The following is a 22941-nucleotide window of genomic DNA, read 5'->3' on the forward strand; positions in this document are numbered from 1 at the left end:
ATCATTCAACGATGTTTCTCGGTTAATAAGAATAATTGTTCTATCTCGCACCACTTGAGCATGCGAATTTGAGATGACATCATTCACGAATTTGGAACACATTACAGACAGTTATGTACAAATAGAATTTTTAACAAATATTGATCGATCAATTAGTTTAGAGAAAAATTATTGTATTATCTGGGGCATCAGGTATGCAAAAATAAACATTGGTTATTTGATTCTTTAATTAACTATTTGAAACGGAATGAGGTTGTAAAAGAAATGGTCAATGCCTCGTGGTTGGATTTCTGCATGTACTGAGTCTGCACGATCTAATCTTTAGTCGAAATCCATCGAGAATATTTTAATACAAGTTAGCAAAGACTACTTATTCTTTCGGATAACTTCCGAAATTAGCATTTCACATATTGTTTACGATACCTACGTAATATAAATAGACGAACGGTCCTAATAGTCGAAGGATTCAAAGAGGTTACTAGACGAAATTATAGTAACGTTTTGGGTTGGCATTTCGGACTGGAACGAGTAAATAATCGCTTGACGATCGAAAATGAATTGAACGGTGGACAAATGAATAGTTTCACAACTGAAAATAATATGAAAATTGATTGAATAATAGATTTTCACCCTTAGATTTACACCGCTGTGCGAGCGCGTGGGAAATAACCGACGAAAATAGTTTTGGTAGCACTGTTTCAGGAGCCAGCCTAGCAACGAGCAGACGGCATATAAATGCGTCACTTCCTCGTATCCCTGACGTTTTCGCTTCTATATTTGAAGAATATTTCGAGTATTTCGTATCGCGCAACAAGTGATTTATAAATATTGAAACAGTTGAACGAAAATGTAAAGCTCCCGTTAAAATATTCGTCGCGAACCGATGCTAATATTCTTAAATATGACAGATATTTAAGATTATAAAGTTTGACACTTGACGGCAGAGTGAGTTCCGGTCGTGCGTGCGATTAGGAGGGCCGTGTGGTGCCGTGGAGTGAAGTGAGAAATTTGCAAGTGGTGTTTGGTTGGTGTGTTGGGTTTCGTGACTGGCTTGTGCTCAGTGCTGGGGGTTTCTGGTTGTCGGGCCCGCTGCCGAAACGTTAAGGGACGCGTGAAGAATAATGTCGGACCAGGAAAGCCTGGACGATCAACGTCCAAGTAAGAGAACGGCGAAAAACCGATACGAAACTCGACATAACGTATTCGCATAACGATATTACACCGTATTCCCCGCATCAAGTTTAGCTCTAGGATATTTGTTGTTTATACATGTATCGGAGGGCTGATGCGCGCCGGATTATCGACGAAACTTGACATTGATATTTAGCGAATATTTCACGCGCAACAAAACCGCGTATGAATATTTAAATGCCTCGTGGCGTTCTGTCAGATGTGATAAAAAATCGCTATTTTTCGATGCTAAAGGATCCAAGATGGCCGAACTTTCGCTGAGAGGCTCTTGTTGAATATTCGCAAATTTATGTTTCTTCGATTTCGGCACAACGTTCGTAGTCGTTGGACAGAAAGTCGAAATCCCTTCTTTATCATTGAGCTTGATTGAAAATCGTGACGAAATTTCGTACGCATTCAGCCGAGATTTATACGTAGAAATTAATTGTGATGTAACTTTTGCCAATCTATCTGGAGCACATTAAACGCAAAGTCCATTTGGTTATAGCTCTCGCGAATTTCACACGTGTCACGGGTGATCCCCTCCCTAAATCCCCTTGTCCTCAAAAAGCAGCTAAAGTATTTAGAACACGCTATGATTTGTCTCACCACACACTACGAGCCCAAAACGTTCTACTTCGTTTTCACATTCTCAGATGTAGTCTTTAATGTTTAGGAAATTCTATTACTAATCATTACGAATTAACACTCAATCTATTTATTATTTCCTTTAATATCCAACTGTAATGAATCCTTGTATTACTTTTCATCGTCAATCAAATATTGCTTATCGCTACCCGTGGGTTAAGAACTAAATATATAAACAAAAGTAATATCCTTTTATACATCAGTGCTGTGGATGTCACGTTTAATTTAGGTTAGCCTTGAGAATTTGATCTCAAATTAGAAAACCATCAAATTGTACGTTACTTTACTGCATCGACTTGTTTTTTTATTCCAATATCTTAAAAATTGATTGAGGTACGGCAACTCCGAAATTGCAACAATATGACATCACAATAGGCCCATAATATCATACAGATTCTGTAATGTAAGGCTGTTTGGAAGAAGAAGCGAAATTGCCATACGAAGTTAACTATTTTCCACTGATACAATAAATACATTACAAGATTTGCTTTATCCGAACAATGGCACAAAATTTCGAATTATATGTATATGCTGTTAGAATGAAGAACCTGGAAAGATACAATCACAGTTTCATGTTGAAAATAATGGTATTTTATTTCAAATTTACACATAAAACGTGTTGGTACAACGTATCGTGTGTTATAAAGGAACGTAAAATATTCAACCAAAATCAGGATTCTCTTATCCAATATTTGGATAATCTAAACTAACCGGCTTCCTAATTAATTTGGGTAAATCAGGGTCTGTCATATTAGTTATTGTCAAAAATTGAGTTCAGGCGATTTGTAAAGCATTGATTTGAGATTAAAATGAGGTTCATTTCCCCAAAATAGGACCAGCCATGTACTTCTGGTAATAAGAACGATAATGAGCTCTAACTGTTAACTATTCCATTTTCATTTCCTCAATTATGACCATTGTACGAACATTTAAATTGAATGACCTCGGTTGTACTGTTTATACCTCCTTTATTTTGTAATTGATCTGTTTCAAAAGCATTTTTCCCCAATAGTATACCCAATTCCTTCGTCACCGATCTGTTTCAAACAACGCGAAGAAAACGTTTTATCCAATTTTGTGAACCATATCAGATATTTATATAATATGTGTGGTTTTGAGTTAATCATGATCTCAAGTAAATAATAATCTGACCCAATAATGAGTCCTCATCTGGGAGTAGGGTATTTTTTTATTGTAAAACAAAATTTTTATTACAAATGTAAAAGTTGGCAATGTTAATAAATTTCGATCAAACATTTAATTAAAGTTCTTCTCATCAGATACGAAGAAACAAATCTTCAGTGTCAAGACATTGTGTAATAATTTTTTCAATACCTCATCACCATATCTGTCAACTTCTTTTTACTCCTGATCACTACTTCAGTTTTGCAGGAGTGATAAAAAGCTGTTCCATATTCAAATCTATTGAATAACGCAATCATTCTTACTCCAAATGGACTTCTAATGTAAAAATTTTGCATTTTTGTAATTATCAATTTTGATTGCCATTTGAATATAGGGATTTTAGGTGCAAGCTACGTTTTCAGACACTTACCTAATATAGAAATTTGATCATTTTACATACTTGGCCAGAAAACTTAATTCAACTTATTTCAAATTTCATAATAACTTTTATGAGCATTATATTTTTCATTGACGTTACACAATAATGTTGAACGTTTGAAATTTGCAATCAACATGTTCTTTACGTATTTTCTTTTCTCGCGACACTTGAGTAATTAAAAAATCGTGAGTGATTGACGTGACTTTTTATTCAAATAGTATTATAATAGCATTTGGCGCTGTTTTCCTTGTAAATTTCGTCTTTTCTTCTTTGTGAATTTTCGTCATGTCATTTGTTGAATTCAATTCTAGATTTGTTCTCTGAAATTCTAGATATCCAAATTTTCCACATTCTTATAAGATTGTCAAACATGTGTGAAATTGTTCTCAATTAAAAAGTTCAAATCTAGTTCCAAAGAAGCTAGAGAAATGTTAACCGTGAGTAGCTTTTTTTTTGTCAGCCTAATATTTCGCGTCAATATCTAAAAAATTTTGATATAATCTATGATTGATTATTTGATCCCGTATTACAAGGAATTTTGGGTTTAACTAAGTTGTACAAACAAATGACTGAGTTTCTTAGCAATAAATATAACAGTGCTCGAAGTAATAAAAAAAATTACTTTTATGCATCGACTAAAAACTAAGAAAACAAAGAAACCAACGGTAACTTTTTTTTACGGAGGTGTGCTCCTTCTCCAGAGTTTTATTATTGATGTATCTTTTCCAGGTATTTGTCGCAATCTCATGTTGTATAAATAAAGCGAAGATATTGAGAGATTTTGTCTACTTTAAAATTATTATACAATGCTTCAATCCATTACATCCATTATTACTTATTATATTACGCACATCAACACACGTACTTTCTTAAATTAATTTGTACCACATTTTGATCGCATATTGATTGTAAAAAATATAATTTACCAAATAAAACCCAAAAGTTGAAATACTGAAATAATACTACCTAAATAATAAAATATATAAATAAAACTATATACCACCAATTTAACTCAGACATATCTTATTATTATTTACTCCAGAAATTCTGCTGTGGTTGAATAGATTCGTTCAGTTATTTATTCAGGCCAAAATGACGACACATCATAAAATTAGTCGATTTAAACACATGAGATTTTCTTTTGAATTACATATCTTAAAATTAATTTTCCCACCGTTTATTGTAAACGCTATCGACTGAAAATGAGTTCAAATCAAAAAGATTTTTACTGCATTTTCAGAAACATTTGCAAAAAAGAAAAGAATTCAAGTTAGTGTAGAATAAAATGAGTATCTCTGTTTCCTCAATTGTTTGAATGGCAAAACAATGACACGATCAAAGCACTTGTTGTAGACTTTTATCAGAGTCAAGAAACTATACGTATATGCTACAACAGGGTACAAGGTTCAAATTTTAAACATTAATTTAACGATTTTTTTTTTTTTCTAATCGCTGCTCTGTAATATTCGTCAGGCTTCAATTGCGCAAAGTCTGCCTGTAAAAAACGTTAACCTCGTCAAACTCATGGAAAAGTTGCAGAATAGTGATTGGTTTTTGATTTTTCGTTACACTAACATTACAAATTTTGAGTTTGTCTGAGACAGAAAAGTGCGAAAGGCTGTCAAGAATAAATCTTTCACTAGATAAATACTTCCATCCGCGATTTGACTTTTATCGCATGATATATCATCGAAATATATGACAATGTATCGCCCACTGTGCGCATGGCAATCTTATCTTCAATACTCATTATAAAACTTTAATAATAGATATCAAGTAATAGGTATTGGTTCACTTTCTCTATTTTACTTATCCGAATAGAACCGAGCAAGAATGTCAATTTTGATAAATGACCAAAAAAGATTATTGTCGTCCAGGGTAACACCAATAAAGCTTTGTGGAAGGCTTTTGTAGAAAATACATCAGATTTTGATCAACTATGAGATATGGATAAGTTTGTCAAATTACGAGGCCGAAGTTAGTTATGTTAACGTATCAAAATGTTGAAACAGAAATGACTATTTTGCACATTTAGAATGACTGACAAAGTTTATATTTTATTAACGATTTACGAAATTTCAGGTAAACCTAAAATTGCAAAACAATGAGTTTTTCTAAATGTGCATCGTTACAGTGATATTCCAAATTTGAGCCTGATATCAAATTCATATAGCGCAACCTTATTTCTGTTCTAATTCGCCAGTAATTTCACATTTTACCCAAAGGCAAAAGCAACAACCAAAATTTGGTCTATCGTGACTTTATTCATTCCATAGACGTTATTGCAATTTTGAAATGATAAATAATGAGAATCTATAGGAAATTTGTGACAATTTTGTCTTGTTATAAGGGCGCAGCAGATTTTTATGACTGAAAAATGTTCTGATGAGTCAGAAATCACGCTCGAAACATTTCGTAGTTTTATTATTTGTGTAGGTTAGGTTTCAATTATTTCACAATTTAAATGGAAATATTCCTACATTACAACAACACAGCAAAACTTTGTCGTTATTTTGCCATCATGGATTATTTAAATGGTAATCAAATTAAGAGACAATTGTCCGTGTGCAATCGGTTTTGTCAGTTTCTTGTAAAAATCTATATTTTTACAATGAATTAAAAATAACTTCTTGACTCAGAGCTGAGTCACACTGAGTTTAGTATTCTAACGGAGCAATAATTATTATTTGTCGCTCTGTATAACTGTATCATCTGGTCTCTTATTAGCTACCTATTCAATTTTGTTTTTCAATTTCATTCATTATTACATATGATTGGACTATTTTCAGTGGCTTATCTTGAGATTTCTATGAATCTCAAAGCTCAAACTTTATATTCCGATACAACTTATTGATGTTTAATTTATGTTGTCACAAATTTTACATTTTGTTTTGAACGTGGCAGAAAGTCTTGAATCAAATTCTAAACTATTGTTATTAGTAAAAATCATTTCTCATATAATATAATTATAAATAACAACTTAAAGTTGTTTGACAATTAATTCTACCGTAATTCATGTTTCCCTTGAATAAGTACTCCTGATCTTTACACAACGAAGAATAACTGTTTATTCCACAACGCTATAGCTCTAATAGTTTTGATCAACTGTTGATAATTCTCATTTTTATTTTAGAATATGGACCAGGCAGTACGGAGACTGGTGGAGCAGATTTTGATTCTGGTAAGTAATGTGTAGATAAGCAGAGGAATATTTTCATAAAGCATTTGGAAGAAGTTCAAAGACTTGTTAAAATAGCACGTCAGTTCTGATGTAACGCTTACTTTTATTTATAGATCTGTATGCATATCGAATTTGTTATACCATTTATCAGCACATTTTTGCACTTTGGAAAATGGACCTTTTACATAAATAATGCTTCAAGGTAGTGTAGAGCTGCAAAAACTAATCCTTTGCATCGCTTAGCCACTAAAGTTTCCAAATTACAGTGAAATTGATTTAAATTTATGTTAAGTTGTGCACTGATTATGAAGAAAATCGTACGTATTTCAATTTCTATTCATTTTCAAGCAAACTGGAATCCAGTTTTTCCAACACAGGATGAGCAGTTTTTGTTAGACTTGATATTGACAATCACGGAGTGATTTAAAGGTGAAAAACGTTTGAATGATGTATTTGTAGCTTTTTGACTTTTGAGATCGAAACAATATTTCCCTGATTATCAAAAACTTTAGAGTTGTCAATAATTAATATTTCTCAATTTAAATTCCCCGCCGTTTTTACACCTTCTAAGTTTAGCAGATATCGATTATCAGGTTCACTTTCATTGGTTGAATTCGGTAGTCAATTTTAAACCTCTCATTTCATGATTTCCTTCATGTAATATTTTTTACTCAGTAAATTGTCCACTATGTTCATCCATACTTCAATTTTGAATACAACAGAGGGAAGAGAACAACGTTAGTAAGTTTGGTTCCTTCTGGTAAAATTGGAGTAGCGATCAAACCCAACAATATTAAATGTACCAGGAAAAATTCGAAGTGAAGTGAAATTGATCGCTTGGATTAAGTTCCACTGAACTGGTTACAAAGCTGAAAAAATAATCGATGAATCATCATCGTCCGAGAAAGTCGTCGGATACACCATCCTGTTTGTATTCGCGTTCGGATTTCCTCGAATTCCGATTGTATCGCGTATCAGCGTCAATTACGTCATTATTCTAGCAGCAGCAGCGGCGGCGTTGTTACACTCGTAACGTCATGAAACCATCGAAACTGCGAGATAATCAACCTGCAGTATGGTTTTGGCATGGAATACGATATCATCGAATATTCGGTGATGATATCAGTCTAACCGATTGTCTATCGAAACAATAAATCTCCCAACAATCATCAGTCTTATAAATTTCAACCAGACGAGTGAGGTTATGACAACGAAAAGCTTAGGAAGACAAAAGTCTAGCCGTTTCCTTAACGTTCGAATTTCGAACGATGGTGGGGATGGGTTGTCAGCTGGCGGTGACGTCACGGCGTATCACGTGGTACTCGTCACGTGGTTCGAGGATTTTAAAGGCGGTGATTGGCCGGTTAACCAGGCGACGCGTACATTCTTTAGGCATGACAGTGGGCACCATGAATGACCGGGACGTCACCGATTTCGCGTTTGACGACACAACGGAGCATTCATCGCAAACGATGTGTCATCAAAGAGAACCGAACCGTATGCCGTATTCCGTATCTCAGCTTTCAGTACCAGAACTGTGCTTGTTGAGGTTAGACTTCGTTCTATCTTTCCGAGGATTATTGTTTCGTTATATATCTTTTTTCTTACACAAGTCTCGATTTGGTTTTAAACCGCCTTTTATGCAATTCTAAATTAATTTCACAAAATTGTATGGTTTTTTTTTTTTTTTTTTTACCATTTGTTATTAAACTTATTGCTGTTATGTTTATTTGATTGTTTTCTTGTTAAATCGAAATTTCAACAAAATATTATTGTTTGAAAATTGTTATGGAGAACTGTGTGTGAATTAAATTTATGTTTTAACGCAATACCGAAACAAATAAAGAAAGTTTTTAAAACGTGAACTATTTCTGAAATAATACTTACCTACATGTATAAAGAAAAAATATTCGTGTTATGAAAGTGGTGATAGTTTGTAAGGAGGAATTTGTGGGTTTCCGGAATAAATTTTGTAAGCGCAAATCTTGCATATAGATATACGTTGAACCACCGGCACGTCTAGCCATGTATGTGTATAAATTTTCGTGTAGGTGTTGAATGGTATATAGTGAAAGTGTAAAGTCGAGTGATTCGGTATAATATTAGAGTTCCAATATTGCAAATAACGACTGTACGATGGGGGAAATATTGATAAATTTAAACCAAAATGTTAATAACCAACAGACATTAGCTAACGGATGGGGCGATACTATGGGAAAAATACAATATTGGCATCCCGAAGGTAATCTTATTATTACTAGATATAATTAAGTTTATCCTAATTTTTCGAAAATTACGATGAAGATATATGTACACATACATTTTATATTACGTTCGTTATTTTAACTTCATTCATTATTTAATTATTAATCCACGCGCGAAGATTATACACGGGTAACATGTGTCATCTGTACGAGGATATATTAACCTACTTTTACGTTCAGACGGCTTTTAGAAATTTACTTTTGATAAGAATAGTCAGCCGCAGGCTTGAGATAAGATTTTTATTTATTTTTTTTATTTTTGATGCCGTAGTATGTACGCTTACGTCACGTGTATCAATTCCATTTTCTTTATACACGTATATATTATTCTTTTGTTTTACAATTTTTTATCTTTTTTTCTTTTCTAAATATGCTTATTTATCGAAGATTTAATAACAGATATTAAAACCTGTGTAATATGATGCTGATACATCTTTATGTAGATGATTTCATATTTTACAATATCGTTAGAGGCTATTCAAGTATTAGCTAACGCATTTTTTGCAAATTTTTGCATCCCACCCCTAGAGATAACGGTTGATAAGGTTTGCTTGTTTTGTCCACTACTGTTATTAAAAAATGAATTCATTACCTGGGAACGGCTGAAATGCCATTTTATAGTCGGATCCTGATCAATTTATTCCTACCTTATTAAATATTAATTATTATTAATTAACTACTATTATTAATTATTAATACACATTAATGTGTTCAGTAAAACGTGAATTCATTATTCATTCAGTATTTAATACATTATATATTGTCTTTTTTCTTGAGTACATGCAATAAAAATTATATTTGCTAAGATATTATTATTGAACAATTGATGCATTATTAACACCTCCTTTTAAAGTAAATTTTTTATTATTCTCGAGCAGGTAGGGTGTTGGCTTTGAGCACGCATTTCGAATTTCCTACGTTAGCTAACACTTGCCTGGAACGCCTATTACTATACTGTAACATTTCATAACGTTTCTCTGAATGACCTACCCCTGTTTTAGCGTTAGTTAATACTTGAGTGACCCCTTAAATTTTGTTTCGAATCAAAGGAAATTTCGAGGAATTTAAAAATAACTCAATGACCTAAATTTTGCGATCGTTATTCGCCAGAGTAAACCCTATTTGTAAACGATAATAACAATAATATTTAATGACGCCATCAATTCTCCGTATAAATCTTTTAACCACGTCCATCCACAGTTATACATACGTGTTAAATTTCCCAGAGAAGACAGAGGAAAAAATTACAGAAAAATAATGCCAGAATTTAGCTGCGTTCGTCACTGAAATGCACAGGCGCAGTGAAGCCGGTGCAAGCAAACTATAGCAGGAATGGTACAGTTCGCTGCCGAAGCGATGTATCCTAAATACGATTCGGCAAATAGCGTCGAACCTCTTATCTGAGAGAAAACTATTTATACGCAAAGAATTAGCAAACATATGGGCATGTAGATAAATTCTTGGCAATATATAACCTTAGTCCGATGTGAAAAATATAAACCGGAAAATCGATTGACCAACTTATGGGGTAAAACCGGGGCGATACGGAACTAGCGTTGAAAATGCAGTTCGCGTTGAGGCAGGTCGTCGGCGCAGAGATCAATGCACTCGGTCTGGAAGCTCTAGACTTCCTCTCATTCGTCGCAGCCTCCCTGGAATTCCGGTCTTTTGCTTTTGCTCTTGCTTTTGCACCTTCGATTCTAAATAAAAATGAAAATTTCGTGTAATTTCCGGTTTCTGTGAAATAATAATCCATGTCAGTTGATCCGTAACAGGATCTCATTATATAATCTGTGTGATGATACGGGTTGATATTATCGAATAGGCGACGAGATAATGAAAAAATTTTACATGTGTTGAGCGTAAGACCGAATAAAAAATTTTCACCATTGTTTTTTAACGGTTACTCCGAAGTAGAATTGTCCTGTTTTCACATCGAAAGATTATTATAAATTATTATGTAATATTCAACGCTCGTCGTGTGATTTTGTTTAAAACAGTCGTGTGTATATCGGTACATAAACATTTTCTAGAGATACTTAATATTGCGGGAAAATATAATCGTATCGCTGAATTTGGTGTTTCGAATTGAATAGCATTGTTTTAAAGTTTTACTTTACTAGAGTATTGTGCTGTATTCACACTTATATTTCGGTTTATGAAAAGCGTGAGTAGATGTAATTGTTGAGTGTCGTTTTGAAAAATGAAATTATACGTTTCATGTCTCGCGGCAGAAATTAAATCCGCGCGTTGATTTAAATATGTACAGTAAATATATTTTTTATTCATGAAGGAATGTCGATGGCATTAGTATTAAATCTACCGTTAATCTGATACTCAAAATTCGTAGCATAGCTATACAATATATATACATAAATGTATTCAAATCTCCGGGTATATCGACGAGTGATGATCATTGTTAATTTGTCGTGATACATATTCGTTCTTCCGATTTTAATATCTCATTGGAATTTTTCTTGTTTTGGCCAATGTCGATTCCCTGTTTTGTGTTATTGATTATTCAATCCTGTCGGCGTCAAGCCAGCGAATCTGAGTTTATACCCTGATAGACGGTTGATAAATTGCAAGTGTAATACGGCAAATGACTGAGTTTTGATTTATTCATATGTAATATTCATTTTTTGCCCAAAAACCGTCGAGAATGTATTAAACATACTTGTATAATCAGTTAGATTAACTAAACAATCTCGTTGATAGGTAATAATTATAGTTCAAGTAAGGATCGAATATAATTTTCAAAATTCATTTCTTACGTCGGACTGAAACGCATCGTTCGCGTAAATCGACTGTAAGATTCATAAAATGTCAAAATTTTGTTGAGATATTAAAAATATGTTGCAAAAAAAAAAAAAAAAACCTTTCCCCCGATGAACAGTCAAGAACAACGTAAATATGCGGGTGTGAAGATGATGTGACGACTCGATACGTGCAGTTTAGAAATGAGAAATTTTTTCGGTGAATTTTCACGGTGCAAATATTATAATGGGGACTATATAGTGCGGGTTTACGTATAAATTGTATGATATCAAGTTGCGAAAAAGTGAGAAAAGAAAGAAGGAGGAAAAAAACGTGTACGTAAACAAGTGAAGGATGTATAACAGATTCAGATACTCTGATTATACGAACATCGCCAGGATGTTCAAAAGCAGAATTTTCCAAGGCAATTTAAGCCCTGTACCGATTCCGGGCGGCCTGCAACCATCGAGTATGTAAAACCGGAATGCAAAATTTAATTAGTACCAAACATGCATACTTGATTTAAATAGGAATTATATTTCATGGAATTTGAATCGAAACTTCAAGTGTCATATTTATCGGTATAACCAAATTGAGAGGTTCCAGGGTTTGTTGGCCAAAAATATATACTTTTTATCAATCTTATTACGAGATGTTTCGCGTACGCTCAGTATTTATGAAATTATTATACTCGTAAGCAACGAAAATCTCTTCAAAAATACAAATATAGAGAGCACTGGAATTGTAAATAAAGGCTTTGATATCTATAGTTCGTTTCAAATAGTTTCGAGATGGGTAAAAATCTTGATGAAATCCACGACCTCTCGTTATATTCAGAAGACTATTTTCTTTCGCATTTATTCGGTATAAAGTACGATTATAAACTTGAAAATTCACTGTTTGACCTTTCAATTTTTAATTTCATTTTTATTTAGATTACTTGTTGACGTCGAAGTTCAGTTTCATCGAATTCTGTGAGATGTGGTGAATTAAGATTAATGTTCGTATTTAAATGTCAAAAGTATGCAGTTCGCCGAATTTGAATAAATCCTAATTGATTTTATTCCGGAATGTAATTCTCTTCAAATAAAAATCTTGATCATTCAAGATAGATATTTTTTCTTTGGCTGATCAGTTTGTCAAAGAACATGATATATAAAATCATAGTAATATTGTTATTTCTTCATTTCTCTAGTCGAGGGTTAGGGTTATTACTGTATAAAATCTATATCAGACTTAATTTGATTCTTGAGAAATCATTCGATATCGTGACTTTTCTAAAGGTTTTATAATTTGGTTTCGTAGACGAAATTCCCGCGTTTTCAAATGTAGCAACATCTCTTTGAACATACAAAAATAAAAATTCTGGAATTTCAAACGAACGGCCAGATGTCGAAATGTCATTTCAAAACAGTTCAGAATTTGGTAGTTTCGTTCGATTTCACCCCACGACGGCTCATTTTATTTTAAAGAGTATTTTCTACAAATTCACTGAATTAAAATTTAATCTTTTTTTTTCAACATTCAATTCAGTATTGCCATTTGTTGATCACAACCTATGACAGTTCAATGTTGTAAAATTGAATATTTATCAATGCCAACGTTACAAAAAAAAAGATTTTAGTGAATTTCTAACAAATAGTCTTCTGAATAAAATGAGTCATCGTAGTCACGAAATGGATTGAATGCGCTAGATTTTTCCCCGTTTTGAATCGATTTGAAACGAAGCTTTGATATCTAAGCTTTAGTTTATAACTACAGTATTCTCTACTTTTGTATTTTAGAAGATACGTAAGATCCTCGTCGCTTATGGAGAAGGTCAAGTATTGCCATAGGTCTCTTATCATTTTGGAAGAGTGTCGGGTTTGCAGGGGTGGGTGGAAAAGGGGTCGTTGACCTGGCGTGCAGCTGTTATTGATCAGTTAAGGGCAGCAGAGGTCTGCCTTAGGTATTACAAAGTACCAGTCCTACCCCAACGAATGTTACACCCCCATCCCGTCCGCATTACCCTAGTCTTGAAAGAGGCTGAAGTTAGACGAGGTTTAAGTTGGTAACGTTATGGGAACGAAACATAGGGGAAAGAAATCACTATTTTCTTAATTTCACAATAATTTTTAAGGAACTCCGATTTCGAAATACGAATGTTTTATTACAGTTTACTGAATTTCAGGCAATTCCAAAACCGCGAAATAACGGTTTTTCCTCAGCTTGAATCGTTACGATAACTTTACTGTTTTCAATATGACGAAATTAGCAACGTTAACATAACGAGCCGTGGCGGAGGGGGGGGGGGGGGGGGGGGGTAACTTTTTCGTAATTTTACAGTGACTGAAATAGTTGTGTTTTCAAAATATGAGTATATTTTTCCGTATTATGATCTACCGCCTCTTCAGACATTCCTAAAGTTGCGAAATAACTATTTTTTATGAAACGTAAAACGTTAAGATAACATTACCAACTTCATTTTCATAACCTTGATTCTTTTGATCCGGCTGTTACTTGATCAAGTGTTGAATTTTCCGGCTTTGTAACAAATATTTCTCCAAATTAGCATGTCATAGATGTTGATGCAAAGAGGATACTTTGGAACTGAGTTTTAAACAAACCTGTTTCTGTCAATTCATTCGCAGTAATCATCAAATTATGTTACAGGAATCGTAAAATATAATACTGCCAGGTTGTGCAGATACGAACTGCACGTTGGATACGCTTCAATATAACACTTGACATCTTCCCATTTGAATTGCACACATTTGTGCGAAGTTTTCAATAGAAATTTTTCTCATTTTCTCTGTACTCAGTACTGACTAAATATTTATATAGCTTGGTAAACATTGTTAGACCAAAGTCTTTTTTCATAATTACAGGCCAACAAGGCCAACAGGGTGAACAAGAACTGGCAACAAAGATGCTACAAATTCAAAGTAAGAGATTCTATCTGGATGTGAAACAAAACAGACGTGGCAGATTCATCAAAGTTGCTGAGGTATTCAATTACTTACATATTTATGTTTGCTTAATTATCGCATTCATAACTTATAATAATCTATCACTAAATACTACTTACTTATACCTATACTTCATCATTTTATATCTTGTATGTACGAATACTAGGGTGGTCCATGTTGAGGACTTGTTCAAGTTTTTGTCATTCGCTCTCAAATCGGATCCATATAATTCAATCAACAATTCCCTAATTTTTTCAGATTTTTATCTCAACTCCTGCTTGTAAGAAGGTGGATTTTCCCATTTAAAATACACGTTCATAGGCTATAGTCTCAGTATATATTTTATTGCAGTAGTACTAATATTCAAAAAATATTTGTAACTGTGAGAATTCATATTATCATACCACGGAATCTGGACAAATTGCACAGCTTTTAAGTGAAAAAAGTCGGATTCAGAGGGTATACAATTCATCTAGATTGCCTGATTTGCTAATGTGAATGTTTTAACAGATAGTAGTACCACTGCCCGCCAAAATCTCGCAGTTACAGATTTTGTTTAAAATTATTACTCGTATAATAAAATATATACAGACTCTATAGCCGAAAGACAGGTACTTTTTATGGGCAAATCCACTCTCTTACAGGCAGGGGTTGGAGGCCAGTTGAGATAAAAATCGGAAAAAAATGTAGGGAATTGTTTCTCAATTATTTGGAGCCCATTTGCGCGTTAATAACAAAAAATTCATCAGAGCACTAAATAATGACCATCCGAATGAACACGTTTCACATGTAATAACACATCAATCGCAAATATAGTTCCTACTATTCCAAGAGAAAATATTTTCTGTGTGACATTCATTGAAAAAAAAGTGTCAACATAGTGTTGCTTTCGTACGATGCGATCATAGATTGAATTAAAAGTCGTTACCGATGGTGGGCTGCTTCAATTTACCTAGTAGCAGTTTGATAGAAATTCGTTGCTACTTATTGAAGGATGTTAATTTCATAACACTTGGCTAGATTTGAAAGTAGCGATGAAGGTGCCCATCCAGCGATATATGCAAATAGCACTGTGTGATCGTTTCTTGCAAATTCATCCAAATGATAATTGTGGTTTATCAACAGATTGGAGCTGATGGACGAAGAAGCCAGATTTTTCTGGCGTTAAGCACAGCTTCTGAATTTCGAGATCACCTTTCCACATTCAGTGACTTCTACGCATCGTTAGGTTTGTTTGGAACTTGAATACTATTGAAAAGTCAGTGAATTTAGAATAAGCTTGTGATATTCTATTAGATTGTCTGCTACTACGTAGTTATTGTATGCATTAGGTCCCCCAAATCCAGACAACGTGCCGGACGATGGGAAACTCAAATCAGAAATGATGGTGAAAGATAATCGACGGTACTATCTTGACCTCAAGGAAAACTCACGTGGCCGTTTCCTGAGGGTGAGTCACCCTGTATGTACCGACCATTAAGTATACAACTTTCTATAATAAATAGTAGGAATCTACTTGCATAGATTTTAATCAAACTTACCACGCAACTTTCTTCACTTGCTTATATTCCTGAATATATTTATTCCTTAATGTATGCTTAACCTTCCATGCATTTATTTATATTTTCTTGAAGAGCCCAACTTACGAAACTTAACAAAATTGGGTGTCATTTCGTAAAATCATATTATGTGATGGAAAGCGCCAATGATTATTAATAACTGTGGAGTAATAAGTTTATGGTGTCATTTTTCCAATGCCGAAAACGTATCATTCGAACCATTTCAATCATTCATAATTCCTTGTGCACGGAAATAAATTTTCTATTGGTAAATCGCCTAAGGCCAATGAAATTTGTCCCTATATTTTCCGTTAATTACAAAAACTTTGTACACGAAATCCCCTGAGATTATAATAAATAAATTTACGCAATCACAACTCAAATCATGAAAATGCTGTTTGGTCAATATAGTACTACATAAAAAATAATGAAAGGTTTAAAAGATGCCGTAAAAGAGTAGATCGTGTTGCAGTTCAATTAAGATATATCCTCCGAACACATGAGAAATGAAAGAGCTACAAATTTCCATTGATAAAGCCCAATTATTAAAAACTTTGAAGAGAACCCATATTTGGGCAATTCTGCTACGTTGAACAGGATGAGCAAATTCAGATTCGAAACATTGTTCTAATGAACAAATCCTAATTAGATAAAAAAAACATTGAATTTACCTTTTGTATAATTTGATTGTACGAAAACAAACAATAATACAATAAACAAAACTTACTGTTTGCTTTTCTTATCCTCTGTAACAAATTTTTCATAACGGCTCATGAACTAACCAAAATTATTGTTTCAAAATATTTTTAGACCTTGTAACTTTCGTATTACGTAATTACAGTAACTTTATCGAAAAAAGTAACTTAACAACACAATTTTCAAACGGTATTGACAAAACTCTATGAGTGTAAGGTTAATTGTAACCCATTTTATTTGAATAATCCTTACAGTGCATAAATTTTTATGTATGTTACATTCATAGCATTACGAATGGATCAACAATTTCGCATGAAAACTATAGATTCTTCTTCAATGATGAAGCTTCAGTTCTGCACCTGATTCTCAAATGAATGGCACCGTTTTATTACTAGAACTTTTAATTTTAAATATAGCGTAATTTTTTATGAACATTGGGTCAAATGTATATCTTTTTGGTCTAATCATATTAGTAGAATTTTTCCAACCGATGGTAGCTCGGTGACTTGGAATTAAAAGAAATTCGTTGAAAAATGTACAAAAAAATATATTACATATTACTTTAATAACCACAAACTAATACAGCTACTGGTGAATGATTCGAAGAAAAAAATGTAATTTTAGCAAAGTATAATATTTTAATGTGTCTTAGGTATCCCAAACGATAACACGGGGTGGACCGAGGTCGCAGATAGCAATACCAGCGCAAGGGATGATTGAATTTCGTGATGCATTGACGGACTTACTAGAAGAATTTGGTACAGACGATGGTGGATTCAAAGGCGATTTACCAGAGGGGCGTTACATGCGTGTTGATAATAAAAATTTCTACTTCGATATCGGTCAAAATAATCGTGGCATATACATGAGAATTTCGGAGGTACGAACGAAATTTTTATTATTTTTTTTGTTATACAATAATCATTTCCGTACATTAATTATTCTTGGGTAATATAGGAATGTTTTTTGTACTTAACTGTACTCTGTTTTGTTGTTTGTTATGTCTCGCTTTGGCATCTATTGTGTTGGTTCGTTGCAAATGTGGAATTCAAAAATACTTTGAATCACACTACCGGATGATAAATGATCGTGTATTAACTTCACAATTATGTCTTCAAAAAAGTACCAGTTCAGGGTTGCCGCTCTATCTGAAAATCTGAGAAACCTGCAATAGTCGGGGATTAGAGTTTTACCTGGACAAATCATAGTAAAATGAGGGAATTTCGTTAAATTCTTGAAAGATTTTTAATTCGAATATCTCAAACCTTTATATTGTTCCGAATATGACTATTGTAGCAATCCACTTGAGTGAAACACAAATTTTTTCAAATTAGTAGAATGCAATTTGTAACAATTACTTTTCCTTATTATTATTTTAATTTTGAGACACTCTAAAAGTATCTGGAAAAGTACTATTTTGACTCTGGAAAACCTGGAAAAGTCAGGGATAAAATTACAATACAGAATTAGTTGCAATTCTATTTTTTTTTTTTTATTATGAAAACTCATACAAACGCAAATTTATGCACGTAAAAAGAAAAACATTTTCTACCGCAATTTGATCTTTAAATTGTGATGTTTAGGTAAAAACGAACTTTAGAACAGCGATTACCGTACCAGAGAAGTCATGGGGACGATTCAGAGATATATTTGCGGACTACTGTGAAAAAATGAAGGAGGGAGGAGGAGGAGGAGGCGGCGGGGGCGGAGGCGGCGGAGCCGGAGGCGGAGGAGGAGGAGCAGGAGGAGCAGGAGGAGGAGGAGGAGGAGGAGTAGGAGTAGTAGGAGTTGGGATCGGTGGTGGTGGTAGTAGTGGAATTGGTGGAAACAATCTGGCAGATGGAAAAACAATGGTAGCGCAAGTACCATCACCGTCTTCATCGCAACAGCCTAACCCTAATTTAGACTCCCCACTACTCAAGTGAAAAAGACTTTAACTTTAACTTTTGAATTGAAAGAATAATTCGTTCTGAAACCGTTGAATACAAACAAAAAAATTTAAACTCGTCACAGTTTATATCATCGATACCAGAACGGTGAAGAGAAAGGATCGATTATGAAATAATATTAATCAATTTTCGGATCCATTCGAACAGAGGTTAATAACGATGAAATTACGAATAGTACCAGCCCAAACGTGTACATAGAAACCGAATATTACGCTACCTATATAACAAATTACCTAAACAGATATGAATAATACGCGGAATTAATAGATGCAGATAGTATTACTATTACTGTTCATTTCCTAATAAGCAGTCCAGTCAATTACCATACATGTTTCGAAAATTATTATAAAAAAAAAATCCAACAATATTCTTTCATTCGTTGTATTTTTTTATTACTTTGAAATGATCAAAATAACACTCCAATTCAAAGAATGTAATAGACACGCTAATGTTTATCAAACCCCAACTCTATTTGAGTGTATCTAATTTTTACAACTATCCGACAAGATTTTAAATGAAACTTATCGCCGGTTAGATGACAGTCAACCACGCAATTTTGTAAACTAAGTGAACCATTTAAATCTCATGGTTGTTTTTATTTCATCCCGTTTATATGTTTGTTATGCTTGACACATTCATTGATTCTTGGCATCATTTGTGCAATGAGTTGAAAACGTACAATGTTTGTTCGTAGTATTTAATTAATGACTAGATTCGACTTGTTGAATTCGCTTACTTGAAAAGAAATATAATGGATTCCTGTTAGGAAATGAACTGTAGCAAAGATTACGTTACAATTGAATTTGATTGTTCAGAATTTATGGATATATAGTTGTTATTAATAATTATTACGAGCGCATACACGAGAAGAAGAACTACAAAAAGAACAACAATAACAACAACAACAACAACATCAACGCAAGTACTGCATACCCTAACGATATATAAAATCGCACCATCTTACGATCTGACGCTTGTTTCAGCATGAGAAACTTATCAAAATTCCGGAATCCTAACAAGCCTAAAGTTTTTTTTTTTATCTGAAACGAGTACCCGATCACACATTAACTATTTATAAACTATAATAAAGTTCAAGTAAAAGTAAATTAAATTAAGCTGGATAATTATAATTACAAATATGAATTAAGTAATTAAAAATTACATAGGAAGGGTTCTGATGCAAGACCATACAACACCACACACCACACTTGTTTATTAAGTAAAATAACATCTCTATGATTAAAATAATGTTATATTATATAGGAAAGTAAAAATTAAACCGATATGAATTTATATAATATATATTATATTTATATATTACGTTCCACCGAATTGTACTAAGAAAGAAAAAAAATTTAAGGAAAAAAATAGGTCATTACATACCGGTACATACATATGTATAATACATATAGATCAGACGAAGAAAAAAGAAACAATTATGTGTGCAATGGTGTGTACAGCGTACCTAAAACATTATCTACGTGACGTCACGTTCAATGCAACCGCATACTAGGTATATTATATGAATGCATATTATTTATATAGAATCTATATTATATTGTAACGAAATGCCAACGCATGCGGACCTAAGTTTCTGTGAATTTAAGGAATAACCAAATCGATTAAAACTATTACAGATACTTAGGCCCTCAGACTTCAGTCTGAAAACGCAAAAAACCTGAATGTACTTGAGTATGAAGGACAAATGGATTGAAAAAAACAGAAAGGGAAACTTGGAGTTATCTTCAAATTGTCAAACTTCCATAAATACTGCATGCTATGCTTATCATTACTTTCTGAGTAAGAAGGAAAAAATATATATGTATATTTTTCTTTTTTTTTTATATCATTGGACACACGCTTTCATTGCGATGATCATTCAATTGGTGCGATAAGAATTGTTATTATGAACAATAATAGGAAGATTTAATTAGATTTATCAAAATTGTGCATCGAATGCACCTTATTTTCGGAGAGATGAATACATATATTCTATTTATTTTCTATTCTTAGCAATAATATATCTATCGTAATTAAGCATTTGTTCTTTTTTCGATTGTTGTTTTTTTTTTTTTCGTATTTTCAAAATTAAATTTCGGCTGGTCTGAATTCGATAGTGTAGGAGTCATGTTCATAAATTCATTAATTACAAGAAATTGAGAGGTACGGAACTAGCTCAACAACTCAAGACTACTGTCCATCTTAAATTTGGCAAATGAGTAGATTTAAAATTTTATTGTATTGAATACATACGGAAATATCTATATATGAATAAATTTCAAACTATGAAACGAGTTATACATGTGTTTAAATACTATTTTTATTCTGCATTTTCAATCGCAGAAAATTACATTGCTTGTTTTTTTCCTGGTAATTTCATTGACATACATGCCACTATTTTGAAGAATAAATTTCATCACATTTGTATGTACAGTAGAAGCTCGATTCAAGTCCACCCTCGGGAGTGAACACTAAATAATCAGGTTGCATTTTTTCGTAGTTGTCAAAAAAGATAATTTCAAGTGTTACGAGTAATTGAATTTCACTGATTTCATAATATGGAGAAATGCGTTAGCATGGGTATGGGCATGGGCATATTGTGTAGTTTTAAACTTACTGTATATTCGCCAGTTTCTGTTTAATCGAAAAATGAAATACCATGACCTATTTATTTTTGCTTTCTCTGGTTAATACGTGTTTAAAATTTTCTCATTCAAAGACCCACTTCTGATAATTTGCATTACCCTGTCTATACAGTGTTAAACTCATGCTGCTAGCATCTGTGTGATACCTACAAAGCTCGTCGTTAATACCCTCTAGTTCGATCACATTCTATATATTTCTTGATCATTTTTAATTGCTCTCGACAGACGCATGCTTCTATTTATTGATCTATTGTAGGGAACGTGAGATTATAATAACTTTTCGAAACATAATTATACATAACCTGCTGTTGATTCATGAGCATCAAAAATAGTACTGAAAGGTGAAACTGTTTTCTCCTTACTTCCAACAGCGTTTAAAAAGAATTCCATTCTGCAGAACTCATTCCGGTTCTCACTGGAACGTATTTAGGTACATCATATTATGATTTGAAACGCCATAAGTAAAATTTGTCTTCAGTTTCCAGTTTTTTCTGTAACGGATAAACGAACACGCATACTGAAATCATAAATAACAATAGGGAAAATTAAAAATTTTTTTAAAACCCTGGTGCATTCAAATGATAATGGCATGACATAATTTCACTATCTTGCGTAAATTTTTTTTATGGCTATAAATCAAAGACCCTAAGCGAAACTGTGACAGCACCTTTTAGTAAAAAGAATCATGCCAAGGTAGAAATGTAGATGTAGGGAAAATGGACCTGAATTAAGCTGCTACCATACAATATTGTGTACCTTTGTTCCTTCATTTCTTCATTGATGTAATGTGAAGTATTCATAAATTTAAGATAGGCAGTGCATGGTCTTGTTGTCTGGTATATAAATATATATATAGATATTAGGATGTCTCCAAAAAAAAAAAGAAAAGATTTTTCATACTCCTACCCCTCAAAACTTATGTTTTGATAGAAAAAAAACATCCTCGCACTGGCCAAGTTCTGTAGCTCAATGGGAATCTGCCGCTCATTGGACATTTCTAATTAAAACAGTTAATTAACGTCTATGACGAACTTTTTGGAAGAAAAAACTTCGACTAATAGGATTGTATTTGAAATTGAAAACACAAGTTTAATTTACTAAACAAATTTTCTTATTGCACAGTTCCAAGTAAATTCTAGCAATTGGAACTGTGCAATACGAAAAGTTATTTATTAAATGAAAATTTTATTTTTAACTCGCAATACAATCCTAATAGTCTGTAAGTTTTTTTTTTCCACAAAGTTCGACACGGACGTCAATTAGCTACTATAATTATAACTGTCCAATGAGCGGCAGCTTCTCCTTGAGCTACAGAGCTCGGCCGGTGCAAGGATGTTTTTTTTTTTTTTTTTTTTAACAAAAGTAAAGTTTTAAGGGGTAATAGTATGAAAAATCGAATTTTTTTTTTTGCACCATCCTAATATATATATTTATTACTAACAAAGGTAATATCAATTCGATAACATGAAAATAATGAAATTTAATTGGCTAGTGAAAGTTGCCATGAGAAGTTGGAATCGATAGTTCTAAGCTGGTATGACATTGTGATCTATGACTATA

At 33.0% G+C, this 22941-nt stretch overlaps 1 protein-coding gene across 4 annotated transcripts; it reads left to right on the forward strand.

Annotated features, from left to right (window-relative positions):
• The first annotated feature begins 780 nt into the window (after positions 1 to 780).
• LOC124180426 (transcriptional activator protein Pur-beta-like) lies at positions 781 to 21030 on the forward strand. Of its 4 annotated transcripts, none has more exons than XM_046565947.1 (7): positions 781 to 1158; positions 6516 to 6563; positions 14452 to 14570; positions 15658 to 15760; positions 15864 to 15982; positions 17440 to 17667; positions 18371 to 21030. In XM_046565947.1, the coding sequence occupies exons 1-7, from the start codon at positions 1122 to 1124 to the stop codon at positions 18710 to 18712; spliced, it is 996 nt and encodes a 331-aa protein (XP_046421903.1). In that variant the 5' UTR covers positions 781 to 1121; the 3' UTR covers positions 18713 to 21030. The 4 variants fall into 4 exon arrangements, with proteins under 4 accessions (XP_046421903.1, XP_046421894.1, XP_046421885.1 ...); XM_046565938.1 differs by having other exon boundaries at positions 782 to 1158; positions 15864 to 15994; XM_046565929.1 differs by lacking the exons at positions 781 to 1158; positions 6516 to 6563 and adding an exon at positions 8302 to 8805.
• The last annotated feature ends 1911 nt before the right edge of the window (positions 21031 to 22941 follow it).

Source organism: Neodiprion fabricii, chromosome 1, assembly GCF_021155785.1.
Source record: "Neodiprion fabricii isolate iyNeoFabr1 chromosome 1, iyNeoFabr1.1, whole genome shotgun sequence".
Lineage (NCBI taxonomy): Eukaryota > Metazoa > Arthropoda > Insecta > Hymenoptera > Diprionidae > Neodiprion > Neodiprion fabricii.